This window comes from Zeugodacus cucurbitae, chromosome Y, assembly GCF_028554725.1.
Source record: "Zeugodacus cucurbitae isolate PBARC_wt_2022May chromosome Y, idZeuCucr1.2, whole genome shotgun sequence".
NCBI lineage: Eukaryota > Metazoa > Arthropoda > Insecta > Diptera > Tephritidae > Zeugodacus > Zeugodacus cucurbitae.
This window is the reverse complement of record NC_071673.1, coordinates 5,291,933-5,316,371: the sequence shown is the minus strand read 5'-3', so window position 1 is coordinate 5,316,371 and position 24,439 is coordinate 5,291,933. Positions and strand designations below refer to the sequence as shown.

Sequence of the window (24,439 nt, the reverse complement as noted above, 5' to 3'; positions counted from 1 at the left end):
AAATAAGTGTATTACCCAAATAAATGTAATTCCTTTTACTCACGACAAACAACAGTTTGTTAACTAGCGCGTGGCCCCGCCCACAAATCAGTTATTTGTATATGACTCGCAAACCAATAAAGCTATATAAATTAAACTTTCTGCAGTCGGTTCTCTTCCACCACATACTAAGAAAATAGTTGAAATTTGGATAATAACCACGCCCACCTCCCATATAAAGGTTAGGTTGAAAATTACTAAAAGTGGGTTAACTCACTAACGAAAAACGTCAGAAACACTAGGTTAGGTGAGATTAGGTTTATAGGCAGATCTCTGCAAAAACAAAAGATCTCACTTAGACAGCCTGGCGCTGTCCATTGTGGTACCCATTGATGGACCTTGCCCAGAAAAAGGAGTTGAAAGGACCGCTAACGCTCCACAGAGGGCCAAAAGGACCTCGCCACTGCACAAGTATGGGTAGTTGACCAGCGCTTGGCGAGCTCATACGTAGACTGCATGTCCGGCGCTCTTGCGCAGGTGGACCATGGACTACCAACGCGCTCCCATTCCAACGTCAATGTAGCTAGGGTACCCTCCGCTACACAGTTACCAACGATTCCGCGGTGATCTAAGACTCTCCTGAACTAGCCCAGAGCGTACTGTCATCGAGTCCAATGCCAGTATTGGCGGTTTGCTGTCGGTGTGAATACATACCAAAGAGGTCACCATACGGAGCAGTGCGTCCACTGCTACTTTAATCGCTATAGAAAACTCCCCCTCCCACTTTTCAGCTTAGCTTCGGCCCATCCGTCAAAAAGCTGACTGCACTTCTCCTCCATTGACTTCTCCCTTCCCACATATCCCTCGTAGGTACGTGTGCAAAGAAGAAACTTCTAGGGGACGGTTCCTAGGTGCAGTGGTCCAAGTAGTCAGGGATGCAATCGAACCGACGGAAAATTTCAGAGTGGCCCTGCATAAGACCGATCATGTACCCAGCGTATCTGAGTCTTACAGCGACCTTTGCCGCAATGCTCCTACCGGCAATATCAATAGGTGCAACGTGTTAAATGGCATTTAGAGCCATTGTTGGTGTTGTTCTTAGCGCTCCGCTGATTCCAATGAGAGCCACTCTTTGGACACGCTCCAGCTGCTTGGCTAGTGTGACTTTCTGGAGTTCCCTCTATCAGACGACAACGCCATAGAACATTATAGGTTTAATAATGGCCTCATAAAACCATAGAACCACTTTCGGTGAGAGACCACCTTTTTCCAATAGCCCCTCTACAGGGGCGCCTTTCTTACCCTCTCCTCAATGTTTAGCTTCCATGAGAGCTTCCTATCCAGAATAAGCCCCAGGTATTTCACCTTGTCCGCAGGTTGCAGACTGGAGCCTCCCAATGAGGGGAGAGTGCCATTTGGAATTTTGTATCTTCTTGTAAATAAGACGAGTTCCATTTTACTTGGGTTTATGGCTAAGCCACTTCTATGCGCCCAACGGGTTACCACTTCTATGTAACCTTGGGTCATCTCATATACGGTAGTTAATCGACATCCTTGATTTTCGAGTTAACCCAGTAGGTCGTTAACTACCGGGATCCACAGCACAGGGGAGAGAACGACACCTTGTGGGGTACCCCTATTTACAGTCCGGAGCGCATTTGCCCTTCCCCACTCCGCAATGACAGTTCTGTCGCTGAGCAGACTGTAGATGAGATGCTTAAGGCTCGCTTCTACCCCAAAATAGTCTAGCGCACCAATTACCGCTTCCAGTCTTAAAGTGTTAAAGGCCCCCTCGATATCGAGAAAGGTACCTACTACGTAATCATTATTTAAAAGAGCTTCCTCTATCCACGACACTACAGAGTGTCCACCTGCCCAGCGTGTTGAGCTTTAATCGGCTTATTTCTATTTTCTCAGTCAACACTACTTATAAAATCAAAGAGCGACTCACCTCTAACATTTATGTCCGAGCTTTCCCAGACAGTATGTCTTGCGTTGGCGTCCGAGCCAAAGATGGCGTTGACTCTCCTACGCCTGGCCTCCAAGAGAGCCTCTCTCAGTATAACGGGAGTTGGTTCCACCTCGTCGTCGTGCGGCATATAGGCCGAGATTAGCCAGAGTTCTCCGACATCACCCTCCAATCTGGTGGTCACAACGTCTCCGTTACTGTAATTGGGTAAAAGGAAAACATTAAGTTCATTACGGACCAGCATGCAAGCTATGATTTTGCCTGCGCAGCTAGCTGTCATTAGCTTGTGGCTCTTCGTCCTTAAATCCGATACACCGTTGCTACTTAGCCACGGCTCCTGAATTAGGACGACGTCGGCTTCGTCCATTCCTAGACGAAGCAATAAATTGGCGGATGCCGCCTTTGCGTGTTGGTGATTAATTTGCAGGATCTTCATCATCCAAACACTTCTCCAACAGTGCGTGTTTCGCACCCTCCATGCATTCAACTCGATCCTCTATTTGCCGAGATTGAAGACGGATCCATCTCCAATACTCGCCATGTCCGAGTGGGATGAGTCAACATCCATGCCCGTTTGGGCATCAATTCCCTCCCCTCTCGCTCCTGGAGGTAATGGGACATCGGCATCGGTAGGGAGGACCCGAAGGACCACCCTCTCGAAACCGTAGCTGATGACCCCTTTTACGTCGCTGAGAGGACCCAAGGACTCCTTATACAGAAGTATCAGCGCTTGCCGATATGGCTCTTGGGGTTTCTCTAGGCGAATGACCTTCCAATCGTGAACGTGAAGAGAAGGATCTCTCTTGTTGTGGAGGGTTCGGCGGGGAGCAAACCCGAGCACGAGGGCGTAGTGGAAGTTCTTCCTTAGCCACCGCCTCGAGCTTAGCCCCTTCCAGATCTCTCTTACGAGGTATATCGCTTCCTTGTACACCTCATCGTGGGAGATGGCTCCATCCTCCCTACGGTTCCGTCGCCGTCGTGAGTGAACCTCCCGGGACACTGTCCGTTTTAAAAGTCAGTGCCGACTTTCCATCTCCCCGTTTTAGTTTTAGTTTACTGTTCATTATTTAATACGGTCCCCACTCAGAGCCTCTATCCATCTCCCGGAAGGTAGTTGCCTTTAAAATGGTCTCAAGGTTATCTCAGTTAAGAGGCCAAGACGAGGTTTGACGCACGCCCTTATGGAGCAATGCGTTCAGAGCCGACCAGCGCACCTACCTCATCAACTTAATGATGACGTACGTACGTACGGACGGCGGAACGTACTCCGAGACCTTCCAAGGTTTTAACGGGACGGTGGCAGCCTTGGCATTAACCCACCAGCCATTTCTGTAGAGTGTCACCACTACATACTACTACCAAATCCAATCAGAAATTTCAAAATCGTAGTCCGTGCCGGTCCAAGGTCATAGTCCGTGAGGAGCTTCAAAAAGGCCGTGGAGGCCGCAGGTCATTTAGCGTACCACTAGGAGGCGACCCGCTCTACATCATTGATAAAAATTTTGAATTCCATCTTATTCCTTCACTTTATAATATATACATTAGGAACCAATGAAGATAACGGAATAAAACTTTACACATTTAGTGCATATCATCTCAGGCTTCACTTGTGAAAAATTTGTAGAAAACGAACTATAACTTTTCAAGACCCCAGATATCGAACATGTCCTAAGGGTAAGTTTTCACCGAAAATATAGGTAAATCTCTAATAATGATTATAATAATATAATTTAATGCAATTCCGAGGAAATTGTTTTCTTCTAATAGTGTGTCTCTTTTCCAAAAATTATTAAAATCGGGTCATAACATCTCCTACCTCCCATATACCTATTTATAAGTTTTTCAAAATTACGGTGGGCTTTATTCCGCATATATGTATTGGTTAACATGCGAGATATCTAAGCAAAATTAAGTGAGCGTTCATCCTATCGGAACTAAAATTTAACGGGCACTTATCAACCGCAGTACCACCAGTACTTCAACTAGCATCGGCTTTGTCCCTTTTGGCGAGCGGAGGCTACCAACACTCAGTGGGAAACGATGTTTAATTGGCATGTGTCAAAGCTCAGTGAGTAAAATTGTAGGAGACGTAGTTAAAGATATGGAAACGAAACTTTGTCCACGTTTCAATAAATTTTCGCCAAACCGTTCACCTAAGTGCACAGAATATTTTATTGAGAAATATAAACTTCTAGGATGTATGTTTGTCGACTAAAACATTTTTAGTTATCGGATGCATTGGTCTTCAAAAACAAATGATAGTAAATCAGTACAATTGTGCATATGGTACGCATGTATATCGTCCCCTCAACATAACAATAGCGTATGTGCTCATATGCCATTATTTTGCATATTTAGAATCTCCATCATTGATTCTATGTCTGGTCAAAATTTCGTCAAATTCTACTTCCACAAAGTGGGTCAAAATGTCATTGAAAATGGTGTATAATTTCATGTTCAAAAATTTCCTTCATTTCTGATTTGACAAAAACTTTAAACTCGATTTTCTCAAAACCCAAAAAAAAATTATACGCTATTGTTATATTGAGGGGACGATATATTTGGATGTGTAAACCACAAACTTACAAATATGTATGTACATATACATACATGTGTTTGCAGATTTGTGATTACGAACATCGAATTTAACCCATTGATTCAAAATATGGTGGAGTCGTGAACGATTCCTTTGTATGGAAGCATTCTGCGCAGAGGAGATTTTTGGAGGAAGCATACAATGAAAACAATTTGTAATATATGCACATACATATACAGCTACAAAATATATTTATAGACATATCTATGCATTTTCTCAATTAAAACATATTCAAATTCAAACATATTGCAGATATTTTGTAAACGAAAACATTGATACCGAAATATATACGGGAAATGAGACCCAACTATCTAAAATTGGTCAAAAAATTAGAGATCATATCATGTTGTCTTAGATAATAATTGAAAAGGACATTTGAATTCATATTTTGTTTATTTGCATATCAGCTATGTGTGCCTTATCTTTTATTTGCAGCGACCTCTCTTTCAAAGCAATTAATTTTTTAAGATTTTTATCGATATGGGGTTGCGTTACTTCATATGCGCGTAAATTTTATTTTAAGAGAGAAAGCATTTCGCTTTCGACAGTGGACTTCATTTTAGTTGATTATATAGCAGTTGGTGTCGGACCTTCCTCTTCTTCCTCGCTGTTAATGATCATATCTACCAACTCATTTAAAACTTCTTCTGGCACAACATTTCCAAAAGATTTGATTGTTGTCAACCCTTCCACTGTCACATCTATCCCCGTAGTTTGGTGAAGTTGCTCTTCAGGCAAATATGAATCAAACTCAATTTTATAAGGTGAATAGAAAGATTGACATTTTAGGCTATTAAGAAATTAAGAAATATTATGTAAGTGTAATTCAAAAGGAGTAGAAAGAATTGGCCAAATATGGCCGACGCCGTTGCTGAATTTTGTGGTCGATTAATCGGTCGCACTTTAATCTCAACATCCGATGAGACGGCACTAGGAATTTTCTAAAGAATGGTTGTGCGGAAAATTTATAGTCCCTTAAACAGTGGCAACGGCGAATACCGCAGAAGATGGATGATGAGCTGTATGGGTTATTCGACATAGACATAGTCCAGCGAATAAAAAGACAGCGGCTACGCTGGCTAGGTCATGTTGTTCGAATAGACGAAAGTGTTCCAGTTCTGAAAGTGTTCGATGCATTATCCGTTGGAGGAAGCCGCGGAAGATGACTCCACTCCGTTGGAAAGACCAAGTGGAAAATGACCTGGCGCCAAACTGCCAAAAGAAGAGAAGCGTGGCGCGCTGTTGTGGATTTGGCTATAATCGCTTAAAGCGGTTCTTATTATATAGATTAGTAGACACGGCCACACGTTTTTGTGGCTAAGCTGTACATTAAATAAGTTAGTTTTGCAATATAGTGAAAAATGTTTTACGATATATTCGGTAATCTTGCTTTCAATGTCGATATTGTTTAGTTTCTTCACATTCAGTCTTGTCCCATTGCAAAAGCGAGGCTGGTTTATGTTATACAGCATGATGACAACTGATGTAAAATTAAGTGGTGATAGTCCAGGCAATTCTAATGATTATAAAAATTGTTTGGGATAGTTGACTACGTCATCCTGGTTTGTAGTCGTGTCAGCTCTTCTGTAACAAAATTCTAAATCGTCGCATTGGCATCGACGACATATTTGTTTTTTGCGACCAATATTGGGTATTCACTCAGTTAATTATGGTAATTATATTATTGTTTTATGTCCGTAAACACACGATGGATAAGCTTCTCTTTCGAGTTTGTGAAGTGTCGAAATTTGTTGGAAATGTTATTAATCCAAACATAGAATCTATACAAAAATCAGCGCTGTAATATAACCGGTGAAGGTATAAAAAAGGAGAACTTACTTCTTTAGTTTTTCATTATTTTTAATGTCCGAAATTGTGGATGTACCGACACCATATTTTTCAGCTAGCAGTTTTCCACTTACACCATTGCTCAGCTGCAATAAAATATGTTCTTTTTCCGCAAGAGTTAACGTTTTATGTGACCTTTATGTGTCATGTTGTACGAATGGATGAAAACACTGTAGCTCTGAAAGTGTCCAATGCAGTACCCGCTGGAGTAAGCCGCGGAAGAGGATGGAATTGAATACAATTTGTTTTCGCATTTTATTATTTCATTTTCGATTAGCAATTTTCCATCCTTTTATGATACGGGTTTAGCTTTAAATAGTTTACAAATATTTTGTATTTTTGGATATTTAATATATGCTACTATTAGATTATTTTTCATTGAAAATTTAAATTCTGAAACATCAATAAGATTTGATTTTGATGATTTTTTCCTCGCATAATATTTCTTTGATTTCTGGTATATCTAAAATTAAGGGATTCGAAATTCCCAGTTTTGATATTGTAATTGTTTGTATTGTCTTTTTAAATTCAGTAATTATTAGTTTGTTTCTTTGTCATAAAATAGTTTTTTCGTTCGAGCTGCCTTGTAATTGTTCTATTATTTCTGTTAATTCCCCAATTGTTTTAAATATTTGTGAGTTAGATATAAATAGTTTATTATTAATTTTAATTAGATCATTTACTTTATTTGTTATTTTCATAAAATCATCATGGTCTGATGTACCTGAACTCCATTTCCATACTGTACCTAATTTAATAATGCCTCTTTTTGGTCTGTTATACCAAAGTGATCAGGGTGACGAGTAGATTTGAAATCCGGAATGAAAATTTGGAATGAAGGGTCGCACTAGGAGGGGGCATATTTGGATGTAATTTTTTTGGCGAAGTGGCCGTGGCCCCGCCCACAAATCGGTTATTTGTATTTAACTCGCAAACCAATAAAGCTATATAAACCAAACTTTCTGCAGTCGGTTCTCTTACTTACCCCACCGCACACTGATAACACGGACAAAAAATGGGTTCACAACCACTACTACTTTCCTTATAACTCAATTTTGAAATCCATCTTATTCCTTCACTTTATAATGTAAACATAAGGAACCAATGAAGATAACGGAATAAAACTTTACACAATTAGTGCATATCATCTCTGGTTTCACTTGTGAAAAAATTGTCGAAAACGGACCATAACTTTCAAGGCCCCAGATATCGAACATGTTGAACTCAGCGCCTAAGGATAAATTTTAACCGAAAATATGGGTAAATCTCTCAGATATCTCAATTTAATTCAGAGGAAATTGTTTTCTTCTAATAGTGTGTCTCTGTTCCAAAAATTATTAAAATCGGGTCATAACATTTCTATATACCTCATTGTAGGTTTTTCAAAAGTATCTTCTCCTAGCTCCCATATACCTAATTATAAGTTTTTCAAAAATACGGTGAGCTTTATTCCGCATATATGTATTGGTTAAATTTCTTCAATAAATTGCGAGAATATAAAATGTTCGGTTGCACCCGAACTTAGCCTTTCCTTACTTGCTCTATTATGTTTTCAAATATTATTACATTTGTTAAATAGCATTTTGATCCGTAATATTCAAATATTGCTGTATCTTCTTCTTCTACAAGTACGTAGTTTTCTCTAGTGAGTCTGATATTGATAAATTGTTGATATATAAAAGTATCAACGAAGTCTGTAAAAATGTCTTCATTGTGCCTATAAGATAATGAAATTAGACTTTAATATTATCTTTATGTATTACTCTATTTCTATTTTGTATTTTTACTTTGTTACTAAGTCTTCCGCAACTATTTGTTTTTTATATTTAGGATTTAATTTATTCCTTTCCCCATATATTTTTTTCATATATGATTTCCCCTTTATTATAGTTTTGAAGTTATACTTCTTATACGACTTTGGAGAAGGTTGCGATAATTGTTGGTTGCGCAACCTATAGCGTTAAACAAGCGAGAGAGAGAGAGGGTGAATGAGAGTAAAGCAGAGAACTTAAAGCACTTGCCATGCTTATGCTATTTGAGCAATTCTTGTTTTTGTAGAACAATGTTTAAATTTTTGGTTGGTGACATATTCATATGTTTAAGCACATGTATTATTGTATGCTTGCGTATTATTTTTGAAGTTATACTTTTGGTTGGTGACATATTCACATGTGTACGCACATATGTATATGATTGTATGCTTGCGGATTATTTTTGAAGTTATACTTTTGGTTGGTGACATATTCATATATTTACGTATAAACATACTCACATGTGTACGCACATGTATGATTGCATGCTTGGGCATTATTTTTCTTTCGTTTCTGTTATTTCGTTTCTGTTTCATTTCTGCGAATTCTCAACTAGTTTATGTGACTTTTAGTTGAAGTACTCCTCGTTGGCCGTTGAAAAGTTAAGACTATACTTCACAGGATCATTTCTGTAATCAGTCTTCATTTAATTTCTTTGCAAATCGAAAGTATTAGCATATGATATGTATATAAGGAGGCATATACTTTTATCTGACAGCGTGAGGTTTATGAACTTCATTTCTAATTTTGTCTTGTGGCATATTGGAAATGATGTTTATTCGATGATCGCTCGGTTACAACGGACGACTTCTGAGTGGTGATTTTAATGAATAAATTTCAAGGTTTTATACAAATAATTATATGTAATAATGCAGTCAATAAGTACAGTAGGGCAATTCACAATCTGGTGCGAATGGTGTTGCATATTTGCAATTGCAAATTCGCTGTACATTTTGTTAGTGTAAAAGAACAATATGCCTCGCTCATTTGCAATTGCAAATATGCAAGAATGCAAAATGAACCCTAGCGAAAATTATAATAGTAAAAAATTTAATTTAATTGCCATTTATATATCACCAAATCCATCGATGAGAGATATAAAATTGTTCATCGGTAAAGCTTTATTACCGTTGTCAACTGCAGGTTTGCAAGCTTTTGCAGATATTATCGGAAAACCAGTAGAGTATAGCGAACAACCAGTAGTCCTTGCGGGAGATTTCAATGTAAATTTCTCATTGCCAGAAGCTGCACCATTACTGACATTCCTCAGAGAGAAATTTTCATTAGAAATGATCCTACGACAAAAGGAGGTACGACTATGGATGCGGTATTCGCGAGAAATATAGATAAAATAGATGTAAGACATTTCATATCGTATTTTAGTTATCATAATTCAATTGTAAATATTATAGATATAAATCCATCAGAACCCAGAACTGATAATTGATTTGGACTTTGCTTTATAAAATGTGCATAATAAATTTATAAAATGTGAATTTAAGAAAGTGTTGGTCACTCCACCACATTTTTATCCTTTCTCTCTCGCTAGTTTTCTTTCATACAATATGATATGCATTTCTTGGAATATCACTAAGAAGTATAACTTCTTCCGCGCGTAGGGACTTCACGCACCTTTTTTATTTGTAACTCTTTTTATACTCTCGTTACAAAGTTGCTAAGAGAGTATTATAGTTTTGTTCACATAACGGTTGTTTGTAACACCCAAAACTAAACGAGTTAGATATAGGGTTATATATACCGAAGTGATCAGGATGAAGAGTGGAGTTCAAATCTGTATGTCTGTCTGTCCGTCTGTGCAAGCTGTAACTTGGGTAAAAATTAAGATATCTTGATGAAACTTTGCACACTTGTTTCTTGGCACCATAAGAAGGTTGCTTTCGGAGCACTGCCACGCCTACAAAATGGCAAAAACCGAAAACACATAAAATGACGTAGCTAAGCCATAAAGAAAGCTTTGGAAATAAAATTTGGTACAAAGCATCGCACTATCGGCATATTTGGATGAATTTTTTTGGAGAAGTGAGTGTGGCCCCGCCCTCTACTAAGTTGTTTGTACATATCCTGAAAACTACTTGAGCTATATCAACTTTCTAGAACCGTTTCTTTTAGAAACTACCTTATACGGTCCAAAAATGGAGGAAATCGGATTATAACCACGCCTACCTCGCATACAAAGGTTTTGTTGAAAACTACTAAAAATGCTTTAATTCAGTAAGGAAAACCAACAGAAAACCTTAAATTTCATAATAAAGAAGGTACATAAGGGCTCCACCCAAATTAGTATATGAAATTTAAGTGGGTGTGGCCGAAACTATTCGACCAATATCAATGAAATTTGGTTTGTAATTTTTTCCTTTCATCCGAATGATATGTTGTGAAAATAGTCCAAATCGGTTCACAAACACGCCTTTCCCTATAACACAACTTTGAAGTCGATCTGAATTGTTTACTTTACAATATGTAAAGTAAGCACTAGTAAAGATATCGGAACAGAACTTTGCATAAATACTGCATTTAATGCCCGGTTTCACAGTCCATACTTAAGTTGTGCCCAAATAAAATCTTAGCTAAGCATTGCTGCAGACTGAGTAGTCGTTTGCGTTTCACAGTCAATGCTTAATTTCTTTAAAATTTTATTTTGATATATGGCAACGTTATGAGAAACATATGTTTTACAAATGTCATCCTTAAAAATATGTTTGAAATATTTAAATTATAACTGGCAATATACAAATTTGAGTGCAAAGTTTTATAGGAAATGGATGAAAATAACAAAAGAACCCCGAATTTCACTGCCAGCGAGTCGGAGTACCTATTGGTATTGGTGGAAAAATATAAAGCTGTCATCGAGTGCAAGCGGACGTACACTTGCTAGAACGCTAAAAAAGACGTCGCATGGAAAGCGCGTCGAAGAGGATTTTAATACACAGTGTCCATCTGGGTGCCATCGCAGTGAAAAAGCATTGAAGAAAAAATATCTTAATCTGAAAAGAGAGGTTAAAAGGCGAGCTGCAGATGATAAAAGATCTCTTTATTTAACTGGAGGAGGACCACCATCAAAGAAAATGTTAACCGAATTTGATGAAAAGCTTTTGAATGTGTTGCATGAGAAGCAAGTTAGTGGCATGCAGAGTGTGTATGACAATGATGTAATTGCAGTAAATATTGATAGTAAGTTTATACACTTGATTTTATTACCATTATATTTCAAATGTATGATTTTATCAATTCTCTAAAATAGAATCCGTATTATTGGAGGAAGATACATTAGAAAGCATAGTGGATTTCGAAAACACGACTGAAGTGGAAACTGCTAAAGGAATAAATGGTAAAGAATGTTAAAGTAAAAAATTACCAGAAACATTACAAAGAAATCTATCTTTTAGAATCCGACAACGTTACATTAAACGTTGAATCAAACCAGCTTTGGAGTAAATATGATCCAAGCAATTTGAAAACAGCAAAAAATTCAAAACTAAAATTTGAAGAAAAACCACAAAGACCTGCGAAAAATGCTTGGACAAAGTTAGCAGATATGAAAGCAAAATGGACGGAAGAAAAATATAAAGCGGAAATAAAAATAATATATGCGGAGCACGAACAAAGAATAAAGTTATTAGAAGTAAGTAACAACTTATCAATGAAGTTGATGAAAGAAAAACATGATTTGGAAATGAAAATTTTAGCAATAGATTTGGAGCTGAAAAAAAAGAAGCTGGAAGGGTGAAATAAAATATAAATATATGTAAAATTATAAACGTATTTATTAAATTACAATAAACTGAAGTAACTATCTATTAAACATTTTCTGGTGACATTATTTATTGTATGACTTTCAGCAGTACGATTATTGGGTATATTAATCATATTGTTTACAACATCTTCAATTTCATTTGAAAGTGGCGGAGCCACTATATCGCGGTTATTGCAGCAGATGTTGTGTAATACTGCTGTTGCAACAATAATGCTTTGAGTTTTTGCTAGGTGCAAGCGCAAGCCCAGTGATAATACCGGAAACCTACGCTTCCAGACTCCATATGACCGTTCGACACAATTCCGAGTTCTTGTATGAGACTCGTTAAAAAGATTTTCTGCAGTCGTATTGACATGCATTAATGGTGTAATCACGAAGTGGTTATTTTCATAACCACTGTCTGCAACAACTATTCCAGAACGGATACGGAAAATAGTAGCATCGTGAGTTGATCCAGGCCACCGTGCAACTATGTCTATGATGCGGAGATTACTATCACATAACGTCTGGACTTTGATAGAAAATATACCTTTTCTATTACGAAATAGCTCTGCATCTTCCCCACCTGTATATAAAAAGGTTTTGAGAGCAGTATTTTTTTATTGTTGGACTTTCTTTACCTGGAGAAATTATTTTTACATGAGTGCAATCAATTGCTGCGAACACGCGAGGAAATTTAGCTAATTTAAAAAAGTCTCTTTGGGATTTTTTCAGGTCTCTTTCCGTTTTTGGCATATAAATGTGATGGCCTTTTAATTGGGCTATATGGTGCGAAACTACTGTTATAACTCTTGATACCGTACTTTTAGATACTCCAAATAAATCTCCTACTGTCCTCAACATACTTCTCGTAGCATAAAAACGCAATGTAAGCAAAAACATTTGTTCTGGCGATAATGCATGATTCCTAAAAGAAATGTATACATAATTGCGTCGTATAAGGCAAATTAGATGTACCACTTGGTTTTGTGCTCAATTTGTAGTCGAATGCAACGAGCACAGTCCAGGCTGTTTCTTTGCTAATCCGAAATCTGTCGCGGAAGTCTTTATCATCATATAGCTTGAAGAATTTTGGCGGGATCTGATTTCTTTTGTTCGTCGCATTATTATAATATTCCACAGGTCATCGTATTCTGGGTCACTCTCAAAATCACAATCCCAGTCCGATTCCATATTTTTTTCACAAAAAATAATATCTTATTTCTTATTATTCTTCTTTTCACAAATAACTGACAATTCAAAACAAAAATCAGCTGTTACTTAAGCACTGCTTAAGTCTCCCATTTTCAGTACTTAAGTATAACTTAAGTATGAACTGTAAACACTATTTCCCTATTTTATCTTAAGCACAACTTAAGTATGGACTGTGAAACCGGGCATTACACTCAACAAACACATTTTTATGTATACACAAGATAACTTATTGGTTCTAAAAATATATTTGGTCAATTGCTTGTATGCATTTGAAATAACCTCTTATCGTGCAGCATATAAAATATACATATAAACATACACACAAACATATATACACTGGTGGCCACATAATTAGGGACAAAATAAAGTTGAGTAAAACACGCGTTTCAGTTCAATGTTTTTAGCACTAAATTTTCGCCTAGAGACCCACTGTAAATTGCAACGGTATATTATAACTGTGCTCAAAAATGTAGCACGTTTTTGAGTGACAAATTTAGACACTTTTACTAAAATTCGGCGGTTGAATGAATTTATTGTATTTTGAGTGTGCTTGTGCTTGGTGACATAATTAAGGACACCAATTTTTTTTATTGGATTTTTTATTATTTTAACACAAAAACTTGCGGTATGTTGTATAAATCATTTGTATATTAACTAAATATTCAATATCAAATAAAATAACTGTTAGATATGGGTCGAAAAAAGAGTTGTACTCCAGAATTGAGGAAAATGATTATTTACAAGTACGTGAAGGGAAAAATGTCCATTAGAGCCGTAGCGAAAGAACTTTTATCCTCAAAATCAATGGTTCACAATGCTTTGATTCATCACGGAGGACAGGGAGTAAAATAAGAAAAAAACGGCCCAGAAAAACTACTTCAAAGGACGATCGTGTAATTTGTAGAGTTTGCAAGGCGAATCCTTTTTTAACTTCCAGGCAAATTCTTGGCACGATAAAGGATCAACTGACCAACGATGTATCAACACGAACCATCAGATGTCGTCTTCTTGAATCGCAAGAAAAAAACCGCACGTATCAAACAAAAACTTAAAGAGTCGTATTAAATTTGCAAGGGAGTATATCGGAGAACCCTTAGATTTTTGGAAACAAATACTGTTGAGCGATGAATCCAAGTTTAATTTTTTGGTTCAGATGGGAAACAATTTGTTCGTTAAATTTTCAATAAATCTATACCTTAGAAGATAATAAATATGGTAACTGAAGTTTAAAAAAATATGTCGCTTTTAAATTATAAAATAAACCAATATTTTAAAAGAAAACGGAGTGTCCTTAATTATGTGACCACCAGTGTATGTAGGATTGCATACGCTAAAGTGCAACTCTGCATATGAACACTGATTTAACGAATGACAAAGCAAACAGAACTATTAACAGAAACGGACGAACGGAGAGGACAGAGGACAACGACAGCAGACAATTAGGACAGAGCCTTTTTGATTTTTGTAGAGAGCGGACGTGCCGCTCCACCTAAAGCTAAGAACATTTGCGAAATTGTTCTATTAAATAGAAACTAAATTTGAGAATATTTTATCTTTAATAAAACTGAATTTATAATCAATAAAATTGTTTAAATTAGAAAAAGAGCTCTACAAAGTGGTGTCAAGAAGTGGGATGGAACCGTGTGTGCGCGTAAAGATTTTATAAAATAATATACGCATGTGTATTAACATTCCAGAAATAACTGCGTATTGAGAGTGAGTCTAGTGCACGAAAAAAAGCTTAAAACCGAAGAAGCGTGTAACTTAAAAAATTAACTGTGTTAAACGTGTGATCTGAACAGGTATTTCAATATTAGGTATTCAATACCTAAAAGTGGTTAAACTTCTGAGAAATACAAATTCGTTAAAATTTATCGAGTTTTGTAAAAACTTTTTTTTGACTAATAATTGCGCAAATGTGCGTCCGCAAAAGTGGCGTTAAAAACATTAACCATTACATTGTAAATGGTTGTGTTAAAAACTAAGCCTAGAAAAGTACAGTGTCTAAATACCCAGTTCGGCGTGGCGTGACCGGTGTCGACCGTTAAGGGCACCGTTAACTCACACCGTTATGATGCCGATTCGGCGTTGAAAACCGCAGCCAGCAACAGGAGAAACTATTAGTCTTGCGCAGTGAGTATGGCGCAGCAGAGGCGAGAGTAGCAAGCAGAGAATCTTGCGCAGCGTGATAGCAGAGAAAGCAACGGCAACGGGTAAGCAGAGTAAGCAGACACAATTGGCAAAGAAGGCAGCGGGTAAGCAGAGAAAGTCAGAGAGTGAAGCAGTTACAACGTATGTATGTAGAGAGTATGCATACAACAGGTAAAACTTAATAAATTGATATTATAATTCAAGTAATCGAATAATGATTTATCGATGATTTTTTCTGATTATCATTAGATAAGAAATAAAAGTTGTTAAATATTCAAATTGTGAGTTTTCTGATTATCATTCGATTACAAAGTCGTAAAACAATTTCCGACAACCAATTCATTGCATTGTATAATCCATATCGATTGTTTGTACTTGTATCGATAAAAGAAATTTTGAGTTCAATTCAAATTGTAATATGATAAATATTTTCAAGAGTTTATATCAATTAAAAAGTTGTAACGTAAAGTTTATATAGAATCAAAGCATAGAGCAAATTATTAAGATACATTGTATTCTAATATTGTAACCATTGTATTATATAACATTTTCTTTATTTCGATAACTATTTTATTACGCTATAATAAGTCACCATTGTATATTTAAACATGGATAGGGAGCAAATATTTGCATTGACAGTTAACGGTTTAAAAGAAAAGTTAGTTGGACTGGGACTTTCCACCAACGGACGCAAAGCTACTTTGCAGGACCGACTTTGTGAGCATTACGGCCTAACCATTTGCGAGAACGATGGTTCCGATAGTGACGTTGACTCTGTCCAAAGTAGTGTAATGCCAGCGGGGGTGGTTGGGCGTCCAGTTTTTACATTGCGTGACATTGAAGGCTCGTTATCGTCATTTAGTGGTATCGGAAGTCCTTCGGTTGAGGAATGGCTAGCCGACTTTGAGGATAATGCCACAGCGGTGCAGTGGGACGATTTGCAGAAATTTATTTATGGGAAACAGTTACTTAAGAGTGCTGCTAAAATTTTTGTGCGAAGTCAGCGTGGTATCAATAGTTGGGGAATTCTGAAGCAAGCATTAAGGAAAAAATTTGGGGAAGTAGTATCATCTATTGAGGTGCATCGTCAGCTTAGAAATCGACGCAAACGACCAAACGAGAGTTATCGGGAATACTTATACAGTTTAATGGAGATAGGCATTCCAATAAAGTTCGACGACAAAAGTCTTACCGAGTATTTTGTAGAGGACATCCCTGACTCTAGGGCAAATAAAGCGAATTTGTATCAAGCTAGTACGATTGAAGAACTTAAAAGTCAGATTCTTATATACGACAAAATACGTTCAGGGCGTCAACTCGGTTCGTATTTACCGCAAGGGAAACGTGAAGATTCGGGAAGAATTGCTATAAAACAGCAAGTAAGTGACATCAAGCGTTGCTATCGATGTGGTGAAATCGGTCACCTAGGCAATATTTGTCAGCGACAATCAAAATGTTTTGGGTGTAATAAGCCGGGACATCGAATTGCAGATTGTCCGGCGAAGAAGGGATCGGGAAATCCTCGTATAAGTACTTTAGAATTGGTGCAAGCACCAAAGGCTTGCGTTATTTTCAAAGATTTCACTATTAATCATTTTAAATTTTCGGCATTGTTAGATACAGGTTGCGATCTATGTCTCATGCGATACGACGTTTTTATGATGCTAGGGGAAATTGAATTATCGAGAGAGCGGCAAAAGTTGAAAGGCATAGGCGACAGTATTCTAAACACGATAGGGAGTTTTAATATCATAACAAACATTGATGGGTGTAAATTGGAAATAACATTTCGTGTCGTCCGGGAAAGAGATATCATATATCAAGCAATTATAGGTAACAATATTTTGAAGTAAGTTGACTTAATAGTATCGGAGGATAGCGTCGAGTTTAGGGAAAAGGTTAAATCTGAACCATTGGGAGTTCCTGAGAAGGAAAGCTCGGAAACTGAAATATGTTTCTTGAACGAATTTAAAGATCTTTGTTTGACATCTTTTACAAGAAGCAATGATAACATTAATATTGACATAGCCCATTTGGAGAGTACGCAGACAAGGAGAGTTGAGACGATCATAAACAATTATGTACCGAAAAAGCAACAAGAATCGCCAGTGGTGATGAAAATTTGTCTAAAGGCTCAAAGAGGGTATTATCCAACCTAGCTCATCCGAATATGCATCACCTATTGTCCTGGTTGCTAAGAAGGATGGTAGCAAGAGATTATGTTGCGATTATCGTCGCCTAAACGAGAAGGTTATGAAGAGGGTTCCAGGAAATACACTTCGTTCGTAACCCACCAAGGCCAATACGAATACTTGTACGTTCCATTCGGAATTTCTAACTCGCCAGCCATATTTACAAGATATATTTTTGATGTGTTTAGGGACCTTGTCAATGTTGGTACTGTAATCACCTATATGGATGATCTTATTATTCCCTCAGTGGATGTAGATCAGGGAATAGCGAAGTTAGATATTGTTTTGGAAAGGGCAGCACAGTTCAATTTACGTATTAAGTGGGAAAAATGTCAATTCTGGCAAACTAAAGTAGATTTTTTGGGGTACATTATAGAAAGCGGTTAAATCAGACTTTCGGATGCAAAGACGAACGCGGTGAAAAGTTTTCCTATGCCTTCCGATAAGAAGGCAGTACAAAGATTTTTGGGACTCACATCTTATTTCCGTCGATTTATTGAAGGGTATGCTATAGTCGCTAAACCATTATCCGACCTATTACGGAAAGACGCGAAGTTCGTTTTCATGGAAAGTCAACAAGCAGCATTTCAGCAATTAAAAGCTGCATTAAGTAGTGCGCCAGTTTTAAAACTTTATAATCCTAAGGCATTAACCGAGGTTCATACTGACGCATCTATGTTTGGGTACGGTGGAGTTCTTCTACAAAAGGACAGTGAGGATCAGCATTTCCACCCAATCCAGTATATGAGTAGGAAAACCAAGCCTGTTGAGGAGAAATATCATTCGTATGAATTAGAGGTGTTAGCTATCGTGGAAGCATTGAAGAAGTGGAGGGTTTACTTAATGGGGATCCACTTCAAGATAGTCACTGACTGTAACGCATTCGCCATGACCATGCGGAAAAGTGAGGTTCCAGTGAGAGTGTCCCGTTGGGCGATGATGATGCAGGATTATGACTATGAGATCGAACATCGTAATGGTTCAAAAATGCGTCACGTGGACGCCTTGAGTAGGGTGTAATGTTTGATGTTAGAGGATTCGTTGATTCATAGGTTGAGGCAAGCCCAACAGCAGGATGACTGGATAAGAGCAATTTGTAAAGTGTTGGAAGAAGGCGAATATGAGGACTTTTTTATTAAAAGTCAGTTACTTTATAAAGACCCTATAAAGGAGTTAATAGTAGTACCTTCTCTAATGGAAGAGGAGATTATCCGAACGGCACGCAAGCAGGGACATTTCTCGGTAAAGAAGACTGGAGAAGCAGTTGCAAAGAGTTTTTATATTCCACTGCTTAATTCCAAAGTAGCCAAGATTGTGAGGGGTTGCATAGAATGCATCGTGACTGATGCAAAAGCGGAAGGAAGGAGGGCCTACTGAATCCTATAGATAAAGAGAACCGGCCATTAAGCACGTTTCATCTTGATCATGTCGGACCTATGGAACAAACCAAGAAGGCTTACAATTATATCTTGGTTGTAATAGATGCATTTTCCAAATTTGTGTGGTTGTATCCCACCAAAAATACAGGCGCTGAGGCAGTCATAGACCGTCTCTCTAAGCAGGCAACAACGTTTGGAAATACGCGGCGTGTTATAACTGATAGGGTGCCGCATTTACAGGAAGCATCTTCAGGAATTACTGCGAAAAGGAAGGCATTGAGCATTTGTTAATTGCAACCGGCGTTCCACGTGGGAATGGCCAAGTCGAACGAATGCATCGAGTAGTGATACCATTATTGTCAAAATTATATGCAGAGGAACCACGTAGTTGGTATAAACACGTAGACAGATTGCAGCAGGCCATCAACAATACTCCGTCACGTAGTACAAAGTTTGCACCGTTTAGGATATTAACGGGGATAGACATGAGAGTGTGGAAGAATTAGATTCGGAATGTGAGAATATTAGAGAGCAAGCTAAAGATAATATTACTTTAATTCAAAGAGAAAATAAGCGTAGTTTTGATAATAAGAGAAAGGAAGCAGTTAAGTATAGGCAGAATGAGCTCGTCGCCATCAAGCGCACTCAATTCGGGAGCGGACTTAAATTAAGACCGAAGTATCTTGGTCCTTATAAGATTTTCAGAGTTTTGGCTCACGATCGATATGAAGTTGAGAAAATAGGCGAGTGTGAGGGTCCTCGACGCACGACCACCGTCGCTGAATACATGAAGAAATGGGAACCTTCGTTCGAGCCGAACGAATAGTCAGGAGGGCTGAATGTAGGATTGCATACGCTAAAGTGCAACTCTGCATATGAACACTGATTTAACGAATGACAAAGCAAACAGAACTATTAACAGAAACGGACGAACGGAGAGCACAGAGGACAACGACAGCAGACAATTAGGACAGAGCCGTTTTGATTTTTGTAGCGAGCGGACGTGCCGCTCCACCTAAAGCTAAAACATTTGCGAAATTGTACTATTAAATAAAAACTAAATTTGAGAATATTTTATCTTTAATAAAACTGAATTTATAATCAATAAAATTGTTTAAATTAGAAAAAGAGCTCTACATATATTTAGATAGTTAAGATAATTCTAAAATTTGCATATAAATAAGTGGAAAACCAAAATAAAATCAGAATGAAATAGTTCTCACTCAAGCTTGGTGTTTCAATATTTTCCCCGACCGAGGTAAGAGGTATTTCAAATAGCTTGTTTTAAACACACCGTTTTAACGATATTATTTAAATGTGTTTTTAATTTGTAATTCAAAATGAAATCACTTAAAGAAACTATCTATTTTTACTATCAAAATAACTTACAAAAAAGTAAAAAGTAACTTAAAAGTGCACACTTTTACTTTTTTTTATGTTCATAGGTACTATCTCTTAATAAACCCCAAATATAGTCTCCCACCATGTTTTCATTGTATTGGCCGTGATAATGTTGTTCGAAGCTCATAATGTCCTGGTGAAAACGTTCTACTTGCTCTTCTGAATACGCCCCGATGTTGTTTTTGAATTTATCTAAATGAGCATGCACCATATGTACTTTTAATGACATTCTGCAGCCCATGGCCTCAAAATTTTTTAACATATTTTCAACTAGGTTTTCGTAGTTTTCGGCTTTGTTATCTCCTAAGAATCCAGAAACGACTGCTTTGAAACTGTTCCAACTCGCATTTTGAATACGATCCAGCAACGTTGGAAATTTCTGATCGGCGAAAATCTGTCTAATTTGCGGACCAACAAAAACCCCGGCTTTAACCTTTGCTTCGGATAACTTCGGGAAAAACTTTTTTAAGTGTTCAAAAGCTTCTGAGGTTTGATCCAGTTTTTTAACAAATTGTTTCATCCTAACTTAATGTGCAGAGGCGGCATTAACCCTTTTTCTGCTTCAACAATTGGCTAATATTTTACGTTTTCTTTTTCGATACAAAGTTCTGTTCTTTCAGGCCAAGACCGTTGAGTATAATGCCTAGCATCCGCTTTACTATCCCATAAGCACAAATAATACGGATACTTTGTATATCCGTATATCCAATTAGCTGCCAGTTATACTCGCAATACTTTACAGATTCGAGCAAAATTTTAACACTTTCGTAATTTTCCTTTAGATATACTGAGTGAGCGATTGGAAGAGATGGAAATTTATTTCCGTTATGTAATAACACTACACTTGCAAACAAAATTGTTTTTTAGCCATTATTCGTTTAGGATCATTTGCGATCTCAAGGGCAAACAAAATCATTTCTTGTCTATTGTTAGTTTAGGATCACTTGCGATCTCTAGGGCAAACAAAATTGTTTTTTAGCTATTATTCGTTTAGGATCATTTGCGGTCTCAAGGGCAAACAATCCTTTACATTGCATACATTAAATACTAAGGTCACTAATTAGTGATACACCATTTTAACTATTTTTTTTAAATAATGTGGTTTTAATTTTAATTGAAAATGAAATCACTTAAAGAAGTTTTACTATCAAAATAACTTACAAAACAGTAAAAAATAATTTAAAAGTGCACACTCATTGGTACTATTTCTTAATTAACCCCAAATATAGTATTATGACTATAACTTTTACAAAAGCAAACTTTATACGAAAGGAAGGTACTTTCTTGTCGTTTTTGTTCATAATTAATCAGAAAATCATAAAATAAACTTTAAGACAAAGAAAAACAATTTTTTTGTAGAGTCGGGTAATGTATATCATCTGTGGCCTAACTTGTGGAAAAATTGTCGAATTCGGGCTATAACTTTTCTATGACGAACTAAAAATTCATATATAGTATATGAGGGCTGAGGTAATTGCTGAACCGATTTCACTGTTAATCCCATTTTTGAATATTTTTGAAAAACCTATATTTAGGTAAATACGAGGTAGGAGAACTTATAAACCGATTTTAACCATTTTTGGTACAGAGGCACACTTTTGGAAGAAAAAGATTCCCTCTGAATTAAATTAAGATATCTGAGAGATTTACCGATATTTTCGGTGAAAAATTACCATAAGGCACTGAATTTTTCATATTCGATATCCGGGCATCGAAAAGTTATAATCCGATTTCAAAATTTTTTTTTCACAAGTTATGATCTGATACTGATCACATACAGTAGCTGAGTAAATTTTTATTATACTATCTTAATTGGTTCATTTTGTACATACATATGTATATATTATAAAGTGAAGAAATGAGATGGAATTCAAAATTGAGTTATATGGAAAGAATTCGTGGTTGTTATATACGGAATTTCATTGAAATCGGTCGAGTAGGTCCTGAGATATGGTTTTTGTACCATAAGTGGGCGACGCTACTCCCATTTTCCATTTTGTAAAAAAATCTGAGTACAGCTTCCTTTTGCCATTTCGTCTGCTAAATTTAGGGTTTCCGATGTTATTTGTTAGTGAGTTAACGCACTTTTAGAAATTTTCAAGGGAAACTACTGCAGAAAGTTTGGTATGTTTAGCTTTATTGGTTTATGAGATATATACAAATAACCTATTTGTAGGTGTGGCCCCGCCCCCTTCTCCAAAAAAATTACATCCAAATATCCCCTTTCAAAGCGCGATCCTTTGTACCAAATTTAATTTTATAACTTTATTTATAGCTTAGTTATGGCAATTTATGTATTTTCGGTTTTAGTCAACTTATCTTAAGTTTTACTCAAGTAACAGCCTGCACAGACGGACAGACATCCGGATTTCAAATCTAATCGTCACCCTGATCACTTTGGTATATATGACTCTTTGACATGAAATTATATTTTATTTATAATTTATATTTTCTCTTTAATTATGAAGGCGTTGGGAACGCTCATAGTTCGACTCCCTAGTGCGACTTTGTATATTTCTAATAATTTGTTCTTCAAGCCGCTGTACACTCCATACTCGACCATCAACCGCGTACTTGGGAGGTTTTGAAATTTTGTTCAGCAAGCAGTTGCAAGCGCTCTTTACTCGACTCTGCAAGACGATTTTCAGTTTCGGATTAAGATTCTCCATTACGGAGTCTTTGTAATACCCTCACCTAAGATTCTAGCAATAAATATACCCTATGTTCCTCAGGATGAAAGTAGCTTTCCAATGGTGACAGAAATTTTGGAATCAGTTTTTGAGTTTATTCAATACAAACATCATACAAATATTTCCTCTTTATAATACTAATATAGATACTATAGATAAATGTATCCTATGTTACTCAGAGCGAATATAGATTTTCAATGGTGAAATAATTTTTGAAATCGGCACAGCAGTTTTCGTGTTTATTCAATACAAACATACATACAAATCTTTCCTCTTTATAATAGTTGTATAGAAGTATAGATAGTATAAATAAATGTATCCTATGTTACTCAGAGCGAATATAGATTTTCAATGGTGAAATAATTTTTGAAATCGGCACAGCAGTTTTCGTGTTTATTCAATACAAACATACATACAAATCTTTCCTCTTTATAATAGAAGTATAGAAGTATAGATAGTATAGATAAATGTAGCCTATGTTGCTCAGGGTGTATGTAGATTTCCAATGGTGAAAGAATTTCTAAAATCGGCATAGTAGTTTTCGAGTTTATTCATTACAAATATACATACAATTATTTCCTCTTTATAATGGTAGTAAAGATAAATTTAGCCTATATTACTCAGGGTGAATGTAGATTTTCAATGGTGAAAGAATTTTTGAAATCGGCACAGTAGTTTTCGAGTTTATTCATTACAAACATACATACAAATCTTTCGTCTTTATATAGTAGTATAGATAAATGTAGCTTATGTTACTCAGGGTGAATATAGATTTCCAATGGTGAAAGAATTTTTGAATTCGGCAAAGAAGTTTGCGAGTTTATTCATTACAAACATACATGCAAATCTTTCCCGTTTTTGATAGTAGTATAGATGCAAGATCAACTAATAACTTTATAATATACTCATTGCTTACAAATTTTACTACATTCATAGATAATAATTTCAGTGTATTAAAAAATTAAACAAAATTAGGGAGTTCACAAGTCGTCCTATTGGTTTATTTATATAGTGCGCCTATCAATTAGCATAGTTACGTGTGAGCATCACGTACTATTTTCCGTTTTATTTTATATACTAGCATCAATAACTTCAACAATATCATCTTTTTCGTATTCTGGTAGTTCTTCTTCATGTTTGGTGTTTGGTTTACACGTTGTATTTTCTCCTGTGCGTTGTAGCTGCAAGATGAAAGATTTTGGTGCCTATTTTGTGGGTCTCCACGAAATGAGTTGTATGAAGGTAATCCTTGCATATATATTTTTTTCAATATTTGTTTATTTATTGAATCTGCTCTTTGAAGCCTAACAATAAGTTATAAAATCTTAATTCTAATTAAAACTAGACAAGCTCAACCAAGTAATTGAGTTGTTTTTTTAGACGTGATTGATTACAAGAATGTACTAAAGCATTAGCCAATGGGTTTGGGTGATCTCGGAGTTTGGATTAATATT

The 24,439-nt window shown here is 36.5% G+C and overlaps 2 protein-coding genes and 1 non-coding gene across 10 annotated transcripts in view; 2 read left to right on the top strand and 1 right to left on the bottom strand.

Moving 5' to 3' along the window:
• Positions 1–24,439, bottom strand: part of LOC128923552 (protein rtoA-like) — a 2,411,103-nt gene that overhangs the window by 878,149 nt on the left and 1,508,515 nt on the right. The gene's annotated exons all lie outside the window — the stretch shown is intronic.
• Positions 8,808–9,022, top strand: LOC114805189 (small nucleolar RNA U3). Its single transcript, XR_003753275.1, has one exon. It is a non-coding gene; the product is annotated as a small nucleolar RNA U3 (small nucleolar RNA).
• Positions 10,928–11,938, top strand: LOC105215045 (uncharacterized). Its single transcript, XM_029042144.2, has 2 exons — positions 10,928–11,395; positions 11,466–11,938. Exons 1-2 carry the CDS (start codon positions 10,987–10,989, stop codon positions 11,564–11,566), a joined length of 510 nt encoding a protein of 169 aa, XP_028897977.2. The 5' UTR covers positions 10,928–10,986; the 3' UTR covers positions 11,567–11,938.

Bases quoted from the DNA above. Each gene is read 5' to 3' on its own strand.
- LOC105215045 (XM_029042144.2), top strand. From the start codon at position 10,987: ATGAAAATAACAAAAGAACCCCGAATTTCACTGCCAGCGAGTCGGAGT. The intron at 11,396-11,465 runs GTAAGTTTATAC...TCTCTAAAATAG, and splicing joins AATTGCAGTAAATATTGATA to AATCCGTATTATTGGAGGAA.